The sequence below is a fragment of the Theobroma cacao genome, chromosome 9, assembly GCF_053813885.1.
Source record: "Theobroma cacao isolate CCN51 chromosome 9, ASM5381388v1, whole genome shotgun sequence".
Taxonomy (NCBI): domain Eukaryota; kingdom Viridiplantae; phylum Streptophyta; class Magnoliopsida; order Malvales; family Malvaceae; genus Theobroma; species Theobroma cacao.
Window position 1 is genome coordinate 50063889 of NC_142647.1, and position 13439 is coordinate 50077327.

The 13439-nt window shown below is 37.1% G+C and overlaps 1 protein-coding gene across 4 annotated transcripts; it reads right to left on the bottom strand.

Moving 5' to 3' along the window:
- Positions 1–157: 157 nt before the first annotated feature.
- SLP1 (Calcineurin-like metallo-phosphoesterase superfamily protein) lies at positions 158–3975 on the bottom strand. Of its 4 annotated transcripts, none has more exons than XM_018128526.2 (10): positions 3673–3975; positions 2993–3093; positions 2620–2733; positions 2119–2325; positions 1753–1888; positions 1443–1618; positions 1284–1372; positions 1104–1173; positions 679–786; positions 158–479 (listed from the first exon to the last, which is right to left on the bottom strand). In XM_018128526.2, exons 1-9 carry the CDS (start codon positions 3854–3856, stop codon positions 700–702), a joined length of 1164 nt encoding a protein of 387 aa, XP_017984015.2. In that variant the 5' UTR covers positions 3857–3975; the 3' UTR covers positions 158–479; positions 679–699. The 4 variants fall into 4 exon arrangements, with proteins under 4 accessions (XP_017984015.2, XP_088665933.1, XP_088665932.1 ...); XM_088809807.1 differs by having other exon boundaries at positions 158–445; positions 2113–2325; positions 3673–3972; XM_088809806.1 differs by having other exon boundaries at positions 158–451; positions 2113–2325; positions 3673–3972.
- Positions 3976–13439: the final 9464 nt, after the last annotated feature.

A 13439-nucleotide genomic window follows, 5' to 3' on the forward strand; every position in this document is an offset into this window, starting at 1 on the left:
TATATATATATATATATATATATATTTTTTTTTTTTTTTGTATCCAATGCACAATGAATTAAATTTAAACCCTTCATAAAAAAATTATTTACTGTCTACTAACATTTTTCATAAACAAATTACTGCTATTGAAAGGTAAATTTACTTCTAAAAACACTTGAGTAAATTCCTATAAAATTGAGAATAATCAAATAATACTCTCCAATATATTTATATATTTTTACAAAAACTTTAGACTTGAAGGAATTGTTTGGACATGAAGTCAGGTTCCGGAATCAACTTCAGCTTCTCAGCATGATAAAGAAGAAGAGTACTTGGCACCTGTCCCCCTGTCTGTTGATTTACAAAAAAATTGCCTTTGATTCTTTGTTGTTGAACATGTTTCTTACAGGTAAACCATGCTGGCGGGTAGATGGACGATGATTCCAGGAAGCTATAAATCAAACTGCAGCTGGAAAAAGATTTACTTCATATACATCCTGTAAACACAGAAAGAAACATACATGAAACAAGTGTTTTTTCATCATGAAAGTCAAAATTGTCAGCCTGTGCAACCTAATCTGCATATCTTTCCTGCAGGAGATTTCTGTTGAATGGCCATTCTGAATATGTAAGCACTCTGACTAATGCATCTGAAACCTCATGTGGTCACAGAAACAAGAAAGGGAGTAATCATACCTGATCATTTACATTCTGTATCTATATAGAGTCGACAATCCGGAGCTCACTCAACGTGTCCCTTCTGCTCCTTATTACCCTTGCTTTGTCATCTCTTATTTCTAGAACCTGGTTAGCAGATGTCAAAACATATAATTCTCTCTCAACAGGCATTCAAAGATAAATGCAGTTCCAAGGAGACAATAAATTCACACTGTATATGCAATCTCAAGCAGTATGCAATCAAAGAATAAAAACTGGTGCTTGGGTAATGTTGAGAAATTTAGACTCTAGAAGAGTGGCCAGCATTGCTTAATTAACGATCATTTTTCTTTTTCTTTCGTCAATTTCCGGAGAGGGTGAGGGACGGTGTCAGGGTTTGATTCCTTAGACTTAAGCTTTACATTTTTGAGACGGTATAAGATCCTGTTATATGTTTAGTTCACCTCTGGTCTTGAATTAAGAACTCCACTGGACATTCCCACATCAATGCGCCAGATGCTGCAATTGTACGCACTGCAGTCAAGGCTAAATGTTAATAACTATGTATAGAATGGATGAATATGTTGCATATAAAGACTGGATCCCTACTGGTTTTAAAGATTTTTTCAAGAAAGTTTGCATACCAATTTGCTCCCAAGTATTGAGGTGTGTGTCCTACCACCATTGCCTTAGCTCCTACTGCTTGCAGAGTCTCCTCAAGAATAGCATTTATCTGCTAATGAGCAAGTAATTTTAGTTCCTGAAGGTACGTAAGAATAGAACATTTTAGTTAGTACACTTGCCTGGTTAATCCGACAAGCCTCCAAGTCAGAAATATCTCTAGAGTATAGGCGGTTCCAAACAACGCTATCATACCCTTTGGTGGCTATGAAGGGCATGTGAGGACTGCTATCCTTGTCAATCAGACCTCTCATCCACTTAGATACTTCCATGTTCATCCTCTCTATGCCATATGAAACTGAGGAAGTACCAAGACTCCTATCAGACATTTCAAACAAAAAGAACAAAGAAAAAAACTTCTTACATATTATTTGACAAATGATAATGATCTTACTAAACTGATTCATGCAAAAATGAAGTTAATGCTTTTACCATGGTGAGGAAGGAGGCCACCGTGACAGAAGATCCAGTCATTAACCTTAAGAACTACAGCATGTCGTGCCAACTCACACGCAAGTGGACCACCTGGTCTAAACAGAACTGATCTGGAAATCACACCCTTTTGTCTCTGTCCTAATAATTTGATATCTTTATCAGAAAGGCTTTTTCATGAATGGAGAGGACATAGAAAGTGTCTAATTACCCTATATTCTTAAGATTATACAAGTAACTAACAAGTAAGAAGCATAGATGAAATAGGAAATGCCTTCATATTTATGATCAGTGAACTTTTCTAAGAACAAGAAGAAACATATCAGCTCAGTAAACTGAGAGCACTGAGAATTTTAGTACCTTTACCAGATTCCATGGCCCCCAATTGTTTCTAGACATTTTCTGTTCATCTGTCCACCTTCTAGACATGCTACACCAACCGGCTAATGCTCCCTCCCAGTCATATTGATAGTCATTCAAGTATTCAAGGAAATCAGCACACTCATCAAAAGCCCCAGATTCTACATATCTAAAATCCCCTTCCACATTCATTGTCTCATGATTTCCATTGACCTGTATCAAGAAGATGACTATCAGCATTCTATTTTAGTGAAAATTGCAGAAAGTAGACCTCAAAGTTTCAGAAGTAATCCTTCCAATAAGAGCTATTAAAGTGTAAGTCAAGGACATCTTGAAAAGGAATCCAGAAGGTTTTGCTAGAACTATAAGTCATCTTAAATAGTCAGAAAGATGTTGCATGTGTAAAGAATTAGGCATGCTTCATACGCAAACTGGATTTAAAAATGCAGCAACTTGAACTTCAAAAATAAGATGCACCCAATCTGTTCTACTTTTAGCATCACAAACCTGGAAAACAGCTCCACCATTAGCCTTCGCTTGTATATCTAATGATCGCAACAAGGATAAGATGGCTATTTCATCATCACCTCGATCAAGTACATCTCCAAGCTGAACCAATACCTACTTTCTCAAACAGTAACATAAGAATCAGATGGAATTCAGATTAGAGAAACAATTCCATACGTGGATAAACTTATCTACATAAACGATAATGTTAAATTTGGCATAGGTCTAGCAGCCACTGTGATAATAAGAAATCGATAGCAAAAGAACTGCAAACTTAGCACTATTCTTTCACGATATGAACTAGAGAATATGAAGTCTGGAGTCACTGCAGAACTTCTTCAAGATGTTATCAACAAAAGAAGAAGAAGAATACCGCATCTCCTCCCGTCCATAAGTCTTCACCATCAGAACTCAAGACGCCAGCCATCTCCAGTGCACTTCTAGCTTGGTCAAGGTCTCCATGTAGATCTCCAACTACTCATGGAGGCAAATAAAGATATACATAACTTCAGAAGTGATGAACAGAATAAACAATACTAATGAGCAAAATGTTCCCCAAGACATTGTCCACCAATCAAACAAAGTCCTTTTCCGACTTTGAATATTCATTATGTATTTGTATTATCAGTTAATCAACACATTCTATATTTGTATTATCAGTTAATCAACAACAGATTGTGCAAATACTTTGAAATTTTGAACATACATCTCAAACAAGCATCCAGAGTTTTTACGTGTTCGAGACTCGAAAGCAAAGTTTATGCAAACTCCTGGACTGAGGAGTGCAAAAGCCTGAATTCAAGACTCGAAAGCAGGCATTTAAGCAATAACAGTGAACGAATAAAACGGTTCTAATTTTGCTATGATCTGATTCAATGCCAACTGATAGTGACTGGTTTAAGTCCCAAGTCCTTCTACCACCCAACAAAGATTTCCCAAAGCTACAGAAATCAACGTTCAAGAATAAAGAGCTAGAACAAACACAGAAAACTTGAGCATGAAATTCAACAATAAGTTACATGGAGCTGTAACAAGAAAAAAAAAAGAAGAAACCTGCAACTATACGGTGACCAGGAGCAGAAACAAAAGTGGGAGGATTTCCACTGACAACAATGGGCTTCAGGGCTGTTCCTACACTACCATTACTGAAAGAAGAGGACGACAAAGAAGTTTCAGTAAGCCTTTTGGGGTGTGAAGAAGGTGGCAGCGGCAATGAATTCAAGCATAGTGAAACCATTGCCCTGCTATTATCTTCTCTGTCTTATTTGACAAGAAGAAGGCTTTTGTTTTCTGTGCTTCAAGAGTTGTCAAACTGAAGAAATGTTCTCAGCCAAGTATTTGGTTTTATCTCTGCTCTTTTTTGCTTTCCTTGATATTTTTTCTGGCTGAGGATGGAGGTTGGAGCTTATATGGAACTTCCTTTATTTTTGTCTAATTCTAACGACCGAAGCAAGAGACACCTGGTCACGAAATGTCCGCAACTCGAAACGTAAACGATACCGTTTGCTGTTTCATGACATTGGCGCTTAGGAACAAGACCAAGAACTCCTTGTCACCGTGACATTGGCGCCTAGGAACAAAGCTCAAGAATAGCTTTCGTCTGCATCGATCTCTACTCTGGATCCATCCCGACTCTCTTTATTACCAACTTAGGATCCCTTGCACAATAAGCTCCCAACCCACTTTAGCTCTAATTAAAGTAAAAGACAAAATTACAACATGTTTTCTTTTAGAGAACTACTATATTTTCTAAAGTTAAAGATACATTTTATAATATAAAAGTTAAATTAGAATGAGATTAAAACTCAACATGAAATAAGAAATTTAGAATTATAGAATTACTTAATGTTATATTTAAAATAAAGATCTTAGTCAAATAAAATTTAAAATTCTAATGAACTTAAAACTCAACAAATAACGTCCTTAAATCGAGTAAATCCTGACACCAATCAAAAGTTTCCTCAGAACTCAAACCAACCCAATTAGGCCGACCGAAGCCTGCTTAAGAAATCCCTGGGTTTACAACCTTACAACAAACCCATCTAGATGAACTTGACAGGCTTATTTCCTCTCCATCGGCCAAGCTTTTCGACTACTAGCCCTTCCAAAATTGGGCTCTTGGCTGCCCACCAGTTCATCACCAACATCAATTCCAGGATCCCATTATCTACCAAAGGCATCATCTTCCAAATGGGAAATGATAGAAACCACACGCCTTCCACCCAAATCAAATTTCAAACTTTGGGGTCAGCAATCTATGACTAACCACCAACCCTATGTCTGCATCCTCTTTTGTTGGCTCCAAAACGAAAAAAAACGAAGAAATTGGTGCAAGTTATCTTATCTCAAATTGTTTTAGCATCAAATCAGCATCAGATAAAGTCCAAGATCCTTCGTATCAAATCAAGTTTGCAGGATCTACAATTCTATTTGTAGGGTCTCAACTTGTTCTAAAGGAGATTCTACTGATATGCGCTTTGATCTATTGTTATTTTTCTCTCTTTGTTCTTGGTAGCAATCATTATTGTGTTTAAAAGCTAGAAATAATTGATTCCCATTTTTTAGAAAATAACAAAAATCTTTAAATGAATAATTCATTATATTATCGATAGAAAATGTATCCTCTATCAAAATATTTTGTAAGACTATGCACAAGTCGCAATCGAGTTTTTTCTATGTCAAATCCTTATATATATATATATATATATATATATATATATATATATATATTGTTGTAATATCATTAACATTTATTCTTGATAATGGTCTATCATTGATTAATGCTTATACATAAATTTATGATCGGTTTAACAAAATAGATACATTCTTTATTTTAAATTTGACGGAGTTTTGATTTTGATATATTTTATATTAAATTTAGAAAAAAATCATAATATAAATATTGAATGCTTTTTAAATTGTTCAATTTATTTGACAGGTTTTGATTCAAAATTTTATGAAGAAATTAAGAATAAAGGAGCTTCAAAGTTCATAGTCATTTTTTGCCATTTCCTTATCAGGAGCTACATGGGCGTGTCTGGCTCCACATTCCATAACAAAAACAAGAGTCGGACTAGAGCCCATGCTTGTATTATAAGAAGAAAAGGAAGCCCTTTGGGTGGTGGTGTAGCACATGGAGGCTCGGAGTGTAGGCTCCAACATTGACATGAAGTTGAAATGAAAGAGAGCTAGGGTGCATGTGCTGGAAGCGCAATGGAAAGCCTTGACAGATGCTTGCTGCCAGTGCTGTCAAATCTAGACTCGAGAGAGAGGCAAGACCGACCTGTGATTATTTGGGTCCCCTACCAGCATTTCATCTTTCTGATCACACTTGTCAATTGTAACTCTAAAATATTCACAGCAAAAACTTGTCTATGCTTCAGATCAGAACGTACACAATCAGCAACTATGTAGTCTAGGCATCCAATTGGGGGTGGGGGGTCAGTGATGACAAATGACTTTCATAAAGTTGTTCTTGCCTTGATGAATGTGGGATTTTTCCCTTTCTGCTCAATTTCATGTTTCCTCCTTTACTTGTCTACTGCTGGAGGGTAAGCTTTTGGAAGAGTTTTCAGTCTTCAAAATAATGTAGTACCAGCTTTTTCTTCTTCATGGTCAAATGATGGCATGCAGGCAAAAGCTTGTTTACGGCATCAATTAACATTGAAATTATCCGCTCAAATATCAGCTTCGGAAAAACATTACTAGCTTTTCTTTCTGATCAAATATCCAATTTAACTCCTTAAATAAAGATAAATTCATTTATCATAACAGAACAAATGCTTCCTTATTATGCTAACAGCCACAGTATCTGAGTTGACTCATTGGACCGAGGACAGCATCCTTTGTATTCAACAAAAGTCTTGCTTTAATTATGATTATCGGAAAATTTTGGATTAGATTCGGAGCACTCTCCACCAAGGAGATGAACTCATGAAATGCTTAGAACTAACAAAAGGTCGGTTTAGGGTGGGATGGGGATGGAGGTAAGATGTTATATGCATGGTGCAATGACTTGCCAATCGCCACACTTGCACCATGAAAACCAGGCTGGGGCGAGGGGCCCAGGGCGCCTGATCCGGCTCTGGCGTTGGTCGTATTTGCTAGGATTCGGACAAGTGGGAGAGCCAATGCGAGGAGACTGTCGGGCCAGGGCCCCACTAGAAGATGTTTAGGGAAGAGAGGGCCGAGGGGAGGGAGGGGAAGCCTCTGGCTCCACGTGTAAATGTGGCTAATGAACAAGGTGATGTGACACAAATAAAAAAAAAAGGGTGTCCTCCTGTTGCCGGCAGGCTAAGCTTAATGCCTCAATGCTGGGCCCTCTGTTACCTCCTGAACTTGGAGGATAAATGCCCATTGGGCTTGTGCTGCCTCGCCTACGCCTACACTTCCCCCTCCCCTACCTGGCTACCACCACTCACTCACCTTCTACTGTCACCTTGAAATAATTTGACAAACCAAAAGACCCAAATGAACTGTTACCATCTTTTTTTTCCCCAAATGTCAAAACGAATTATTTTTATTATTATGATTGGATGCTTCACAGCCGTTGTCATATTTGGGAATTACAATTTTCTATTTAGAATAAGGGGTTTGTGTCACCATTTCGATTTCAACCAATTTTACTATGGAAATCCCACTTTCATCTTTTAGCCTCCTTGAGAAAAAGAAATGTTGTTTAAAACAAAATGATATGGTTATGTGGTTTGGACAATATCCTTACTATTTAAGCATTTCTAAACAATGGCATACCATTTTGACTGAAAAATATTTAAAAAATATTAAAAAAAGGGGAACTTTATCAAATTATGTAAGCATAGAGCAATGACAGCTATGACATTAATATTTAGTATTAACATATGAAAGCAGGTAGGACCCATGATGTCCACAACAGGCCAAAAAGGATCGAAGGTAGATTTCACCTTTTTCGTCAGAGTCAGACTGAGGGGAGGCAGGAGAAGAAGTCTAAGAAAAGGAATAAAAGGAAGAAATATGACCAAATTAACCAGATTTTGGTTTTTCCCAATGGAGAAATCGAAGCACATAAGAAAAAAGATTAACAACAAGGGGGGGAATTGATGTGCTGCTGGAAGGAGTCAGAAGCTATGGTGGTGGGAGGGGGCATTAATGTCCTTTAATGTAGTGTCCCAAAATTTTTAATGAAATCCAGAGATGGAAAAAGAAAGAAAGGGCCAAAGGCCCCCTCCCCCCCCCCTCTCCTCGAAGTTGGAGAAATGGAGATATTGAGAGAGTCTGGAGTCTGGAGTCTGGAGTCTGGAGAGCTGGACCTGAAGCCTGAACCTGGGGACCTGAGACTCTGTCACCTTCTCTGCTGCACTGTACTGTATAAAAGAAAGCACACACACAAAAAGAGAGAAAATAAAATAAGAGGCGGGTCTTGCCTCTTCCTGCCAATAGGATATACGGTCTAAAAGTCTAAACTCTAAGCTAGGAAAATCTAATCTAAAGAAACAAGTCTAGAAAAAAGTTGAGTGTTCAAGTATGCGTGGTGCAAGTTGCGAGGCATCACCCCTCCCCTCTGAGTCAGCGAAAGAAGGCTTGGAATGACCAGGTCCCAAGGCACATTTTCCATTCTCTAGTTAATTACCCTACAACTTGATTAATTTCTGTTTAAGAAGGCAATCACTCCAAATATAGAATTTAATGCTTTCATCTGTTGGTTTACGTGCAACATGTGTTCATAGATATACGAGAGCTTTACCAGGAGGTGAATTCTAGAACATGATTAGCTTAAATTCAAATCCATGTTATCATGAACCTGAAGACGTTACACAGTTGAGAACATTCTCGACAGGTCAGATTGACAGAGAAAGGTTAATCAAGAAGAAAAACTCGGGTTGATTTCAAGATTAAATTCACATTTGCCGACTGCAAAATTAGAGGGTTGATTCTCAAGTAATGATGGTTTTGTTGAAGAAATGGTGAGGGGGATTTCCCAAAATTGTTAAACTCACAAAGTGATACGTTGGGAGGGTGAAGGGCAGTCCGTGCACCTTTGGGGGCAATGATGATTGACCCACCAATGTTTAATTAAATCTAAAAAGTAATCACTTTCCTCAGCTTTTTCTAACAACTATTTGCACTACAAAGGAGTACACCCTGCTTCTATTTAATATCAAATAATTGATACTGACATTTCACTTTGGGTTAAGAATTTACTAATTATACTTAGGTTTATACATCAAAGTTATTCCTTAATTGATCATTTTTTATTAGTATAATTTTTTTTTTATAATTGACATAAAAAAAATTCGAATCTTACTTTTTTAATAAGATCATATACCAATTAATGAGTTAAATATTTAAAAATTTAATTAATATAATCAATTAGTCAACTATAATTTATATTAAGATTTATGTATATATATATTCTTGATCTTTGCTATGTATGGATTCAACCTATCAATCCATCATCTATGGCATTTCCAAGTTGAGTACAGGCTTTTTCCATTTAAGAACTTTACACTGATTTGTTTATCAGGTTTGAACATACCTTGATTATTATGCTACATATTATATCATAGCGATGCTTAATTAAGGAAGATATTGTGATAATCTAATAGAATATTAAGATAAAGCTTAGGAGTCCGTACGGGGACTGCCCTTGAGACTTTCCTCATGGTAACTTTGCTCTATTAAATAATTTGATAAATTAGGGTTTGCCCCCCGGCAAAGCTTCGTCAATTGGAGAAAATCGCGGTTTTTCTTCTTTTTAATTTTATTTGGTCATGGATAACCCTATAGTTCACTAAAGCTGTAATGCATAACGTAGTCGGCAGCGTATAAACTAAGAAAAATTAATGCATAATTAAGATAAAAATAATTATAAATTTATATGCAATTCTCATCAAATGGCAACTAAAAAGGGGGAAGGAAAACCGTCCCTCCATAAAATTTTACTTGGTCTTTGAGATTGATTGTGAATTTCATGCTCTCCACGTCCTCTCCTCTTAATTATAAATACTGCCAACCCCACCTCTTTCCTCGCTCACCATGTGAGCTCTGAGATGTGTTTCAGAGCCTAGCTTTCACAGCTAATCTCAGCTCTTGAGGCGTGTTGAAGAGAGCTTTTACTTTTTACAGGGTTTTGATCTTCCCATGGAAAAGTATGGGAGAATCTGTAAAGCTCAGGAGGGATAGCGCCATCTCGACGAGGTTGTGTTTTAAATGTTCATCAGCTGGCGCTATCTATCCTGAGTTTCATGGGTTCTTCCTGCTATGTGCATCTGGGATGCGGTTTCAGCTTTCAAGGAATGATACATGGTTGGTATTTTTTTGCTAATTTTCGGTATGTATATAAGATTTCTTCCATAAGTTTATTCTTTTTAGGTTACATCTTTATCTTTTTAGCAGAAAGAAGGCCAAGTATTCTTGAGTAAGTTCTGATGATTCTTGTCTTTGATTTTGAGTACCAAATCGCAAGTACTACTGTATGACTAAGTAGCTGATCTTTCGTACTTACAGTTTGCGTTGCTAAGCTTCCTTGTGCAGGGGTTCCCTTGCTTTATGGGATTGATGAAATATTCACTCATCCAAGGGAAACCAGGAAAGAGAGTTAAAACAAAACACAAGTAAGGGTAATTGATCTTTGGAATCCTCTGCAAAGTACAAAGCTGATGATGATAAGTCAAAAAAAAAAAAAAAAGACGAGGGTTGATCTTCGATTTTCCCTCTAATCTATCCTCATCTCTCTTAGAATTACTCAGACGGATTTTGTTTTATCCAGGGAACTGGTTCTTGTTTCTTTAATCAGCATCTGGAGATTTTGTACCATGCTGCTATGTATTCTTTATAGGTTACACCATGACGTCTTTCATAAAGACAAAATCAAGTATTTCCAAATGATCTTTTGCCTTATTCCCAAAGACAATTTTTGGCAAGATTTGGCCTATAATATATGGTTCTCTTGCCTTTGGTTTTTTCCATGCTATTGAGATTGATTTTGTAGTATATGGATCTTTCTTACCTTTCTTCCATTCAATCTTCTTTACTTTCTCTTTGTCTTACCCCCTCTTCTCCTTTCACCCTACTAAGAACTTTTGGAACTTGGTTTCAGAGGTGAATATCCGAATATGCATTACATTTACTAATTTAATTACTATGTTCTTGTCTGTTTGTAGTGAAATTATAGAAGTAGAAATCTTCTGTTATTCCCCACTGCTGCTTCAACTTCAAATCCTCCTACCCTTTCAATTTGCTTTGACGATTCGTTTATTTGCCACCAAGTTTTCTACAGGCAACACAGATTCAGAGGCTTTTATTTACAGCTGCTGACCAACCCAAAACTCTGATACACTCTAGTTTTCTCCAGGAAGCCGGTCTCCGATAACCTTTACGGGTTTGCAGAAGGTGCTAGCTAGCTAGGGTTTTATGCTTTGACTTAAAATTATTAGCAGGCTTTATTTTTTTTTTCTCAGTTTCTGTGGATGTTGACTCCTTTCCCGACTTGGTTCAGGTCACGGTCTCGTCGCTTTCTGTTCCACAGTTCTTCATTTTCAATTAATTTCTTCATGTTCATCATTGTCTCTGTAACAAAAGCAAATGTGATGCTATTGATAATTCTAATATATAAATTAATAGAATTAATAAATGGGGGTTTAATAAAAATTTTTCAATTGGGAAGAGATTATGATGGTGAAGTTGACTTCTAAAACTTCGAATTCTTTTATGTAATGTAGCTATCCCTTCTCTGTTGAGATGCAATATAAGATCATGCGGTTGGCCATTACCAGGCCAAGTGTAGGGTTGGGATGAATTCTTTTCAGCTTTGATCTAACTTTAGGTTACAGGGTCTGTCTAACTGTATGGGAACAAAGGAACCAAATCATCTGTTTGTGATCCTCATGATATTATTACCCTTTGATAATATTATAATCATCTTCACAACAAGGTGGGCAATGTGCTTCAACAGAAACACCCACCACTTCTCTACAGTTTTTGGGAGTTCAAATCACTCCATTTCTTCATCATCTTGTAAATAAAAAGTATATTTCAAATATAAATAGGCTTCATTGTGGACACAAAGCTCAATTAAATAATCTAATTTGATCCAATGTTTATCCTTTTCACTTATTTTAAACTAATCCTTACGCTATTGGCTCAATATCTGAATGTGTGCTGGAAATGTCGTGACGCACTGGATTCATGCATGGATTGGTGGGATCTCAGATCGACTTTGAGACATCACTGCCCCGTGGAAGCTGCAGCAGCCTTGTGCAATTTCAACTATGATAAATTTCTAAATGTGATCTTTGGAAAGCAATAACACCAATCCGAATTGATTGGTATTCCTGAGAAGCTCGGCTTCAATTAGCTTATGCAAGCGTGGACTCCCCAGCTGCAGAAGCTAGGAGGCTGGAGATCAGGGGGGGAGATGGGGGAAAAAGAACACTTTCTTTTGACCCAATGAAACACAAAACATATGGAAAGTAATAGTTGTTTTGAAAGGGTTGAGAGTAAGATTTCAAATAGATTAAAATCTAGGGTACATGGGTGTAGCTGTCAAAAGTATAGCAGGTCCGGAGAACCAGGCAGGACATGAATGTCCTTGCCGTGGGCCTAAGAGCAACCGTATCCAGGGACGAGTATTTAATTTCTCATTTATTTCATTCTCACTCTCCTTTGGAGTTTTGGACACACCTTAGAGGAATATATGTCCACCAGATGCGGTTGAGAATGACCTGCCTTAGATCTTCAGAGACAAACAATGAGTTCAATTTGAATGTCTCAGAGAAATCTACGACTGGTATTTCTCCACCATGAAAGCATGTATAAGTTTTCACGCTTGCTTGTTGCTCGTTGACACCTAGTAATTAACTTTTCGGACATGACTTATACAACTGTGTGATGAGAGTCGATGCATTAGAGGATGTTGCTCTATATATAATGGAATATATATCCAAGTCTAAAACCTAACTATAAACCACCCCCACCCCCTCCCCCCCCCCCCCCCCCCCCCCCCCCCCCCCACAACAACAAAGAAACCTTTCGGGGGATGGGCTCCAGCCTCCATGTGTTAGGTGGGGGCATTTTTCTTCTTCTTCTTCTTCACGGTTGTACCCTGACAAGCTGCGGCTTTGTTGCAGCCTGATCCATATTAAATCCTCTCGATTAACAGAGCGGAAGCATAGCACACGCCTTACTTTTATCTGCTCTGCCTTTAATTTCTCTTCCTCTCTCTCTCTCTCTCTCTCTCCATTTAAAATTTGACCCATTGCTTCTTCTTGTGGTACCCATAGCGTCCATCCACGACAATATAGCAAAATAATTACTCTTGTTTTTTAAATTGTTTGTTTTTTTTTAATTTTGAAAAAATTAAGATAAAAATGTTTTTGATTTTAATATATTTTATATTAAATTGTTTTAAAAAAATTATAATATAAATGTTCAATATTTTTTAATATTAACATATTAAGTATCTAAAAAATAAAACTTTACTTTGAGACAAAAAAATAGATAAAAGATGGAGATTTTAGAAATGGATCGACTTCATTTTTTTTATTTAATTTTCTTTAGAAAAACATTAACCTCGTATTGATGCATGTTAAGGCAGAACCAACATCTCATTGAAGAAATTGATGTCTCCTTTTTAGCCCATTTTAGTGCACGTCCACATCTTCTGGAAATTACAACTTTGAAGCTCTCCCTTTCCTTGTCTATTTTTCCCTTTTCTTTCGTGGTGATAGTATTGATTAGGAAACGTTAGGCACTCTTTTTGCATGGTTAGGGTTTTCCCAGGTCGTGACCTTTTCACGCCTCATGGATGGCAAGGCCATCCGCGAGACTACCACCAGCCCGCC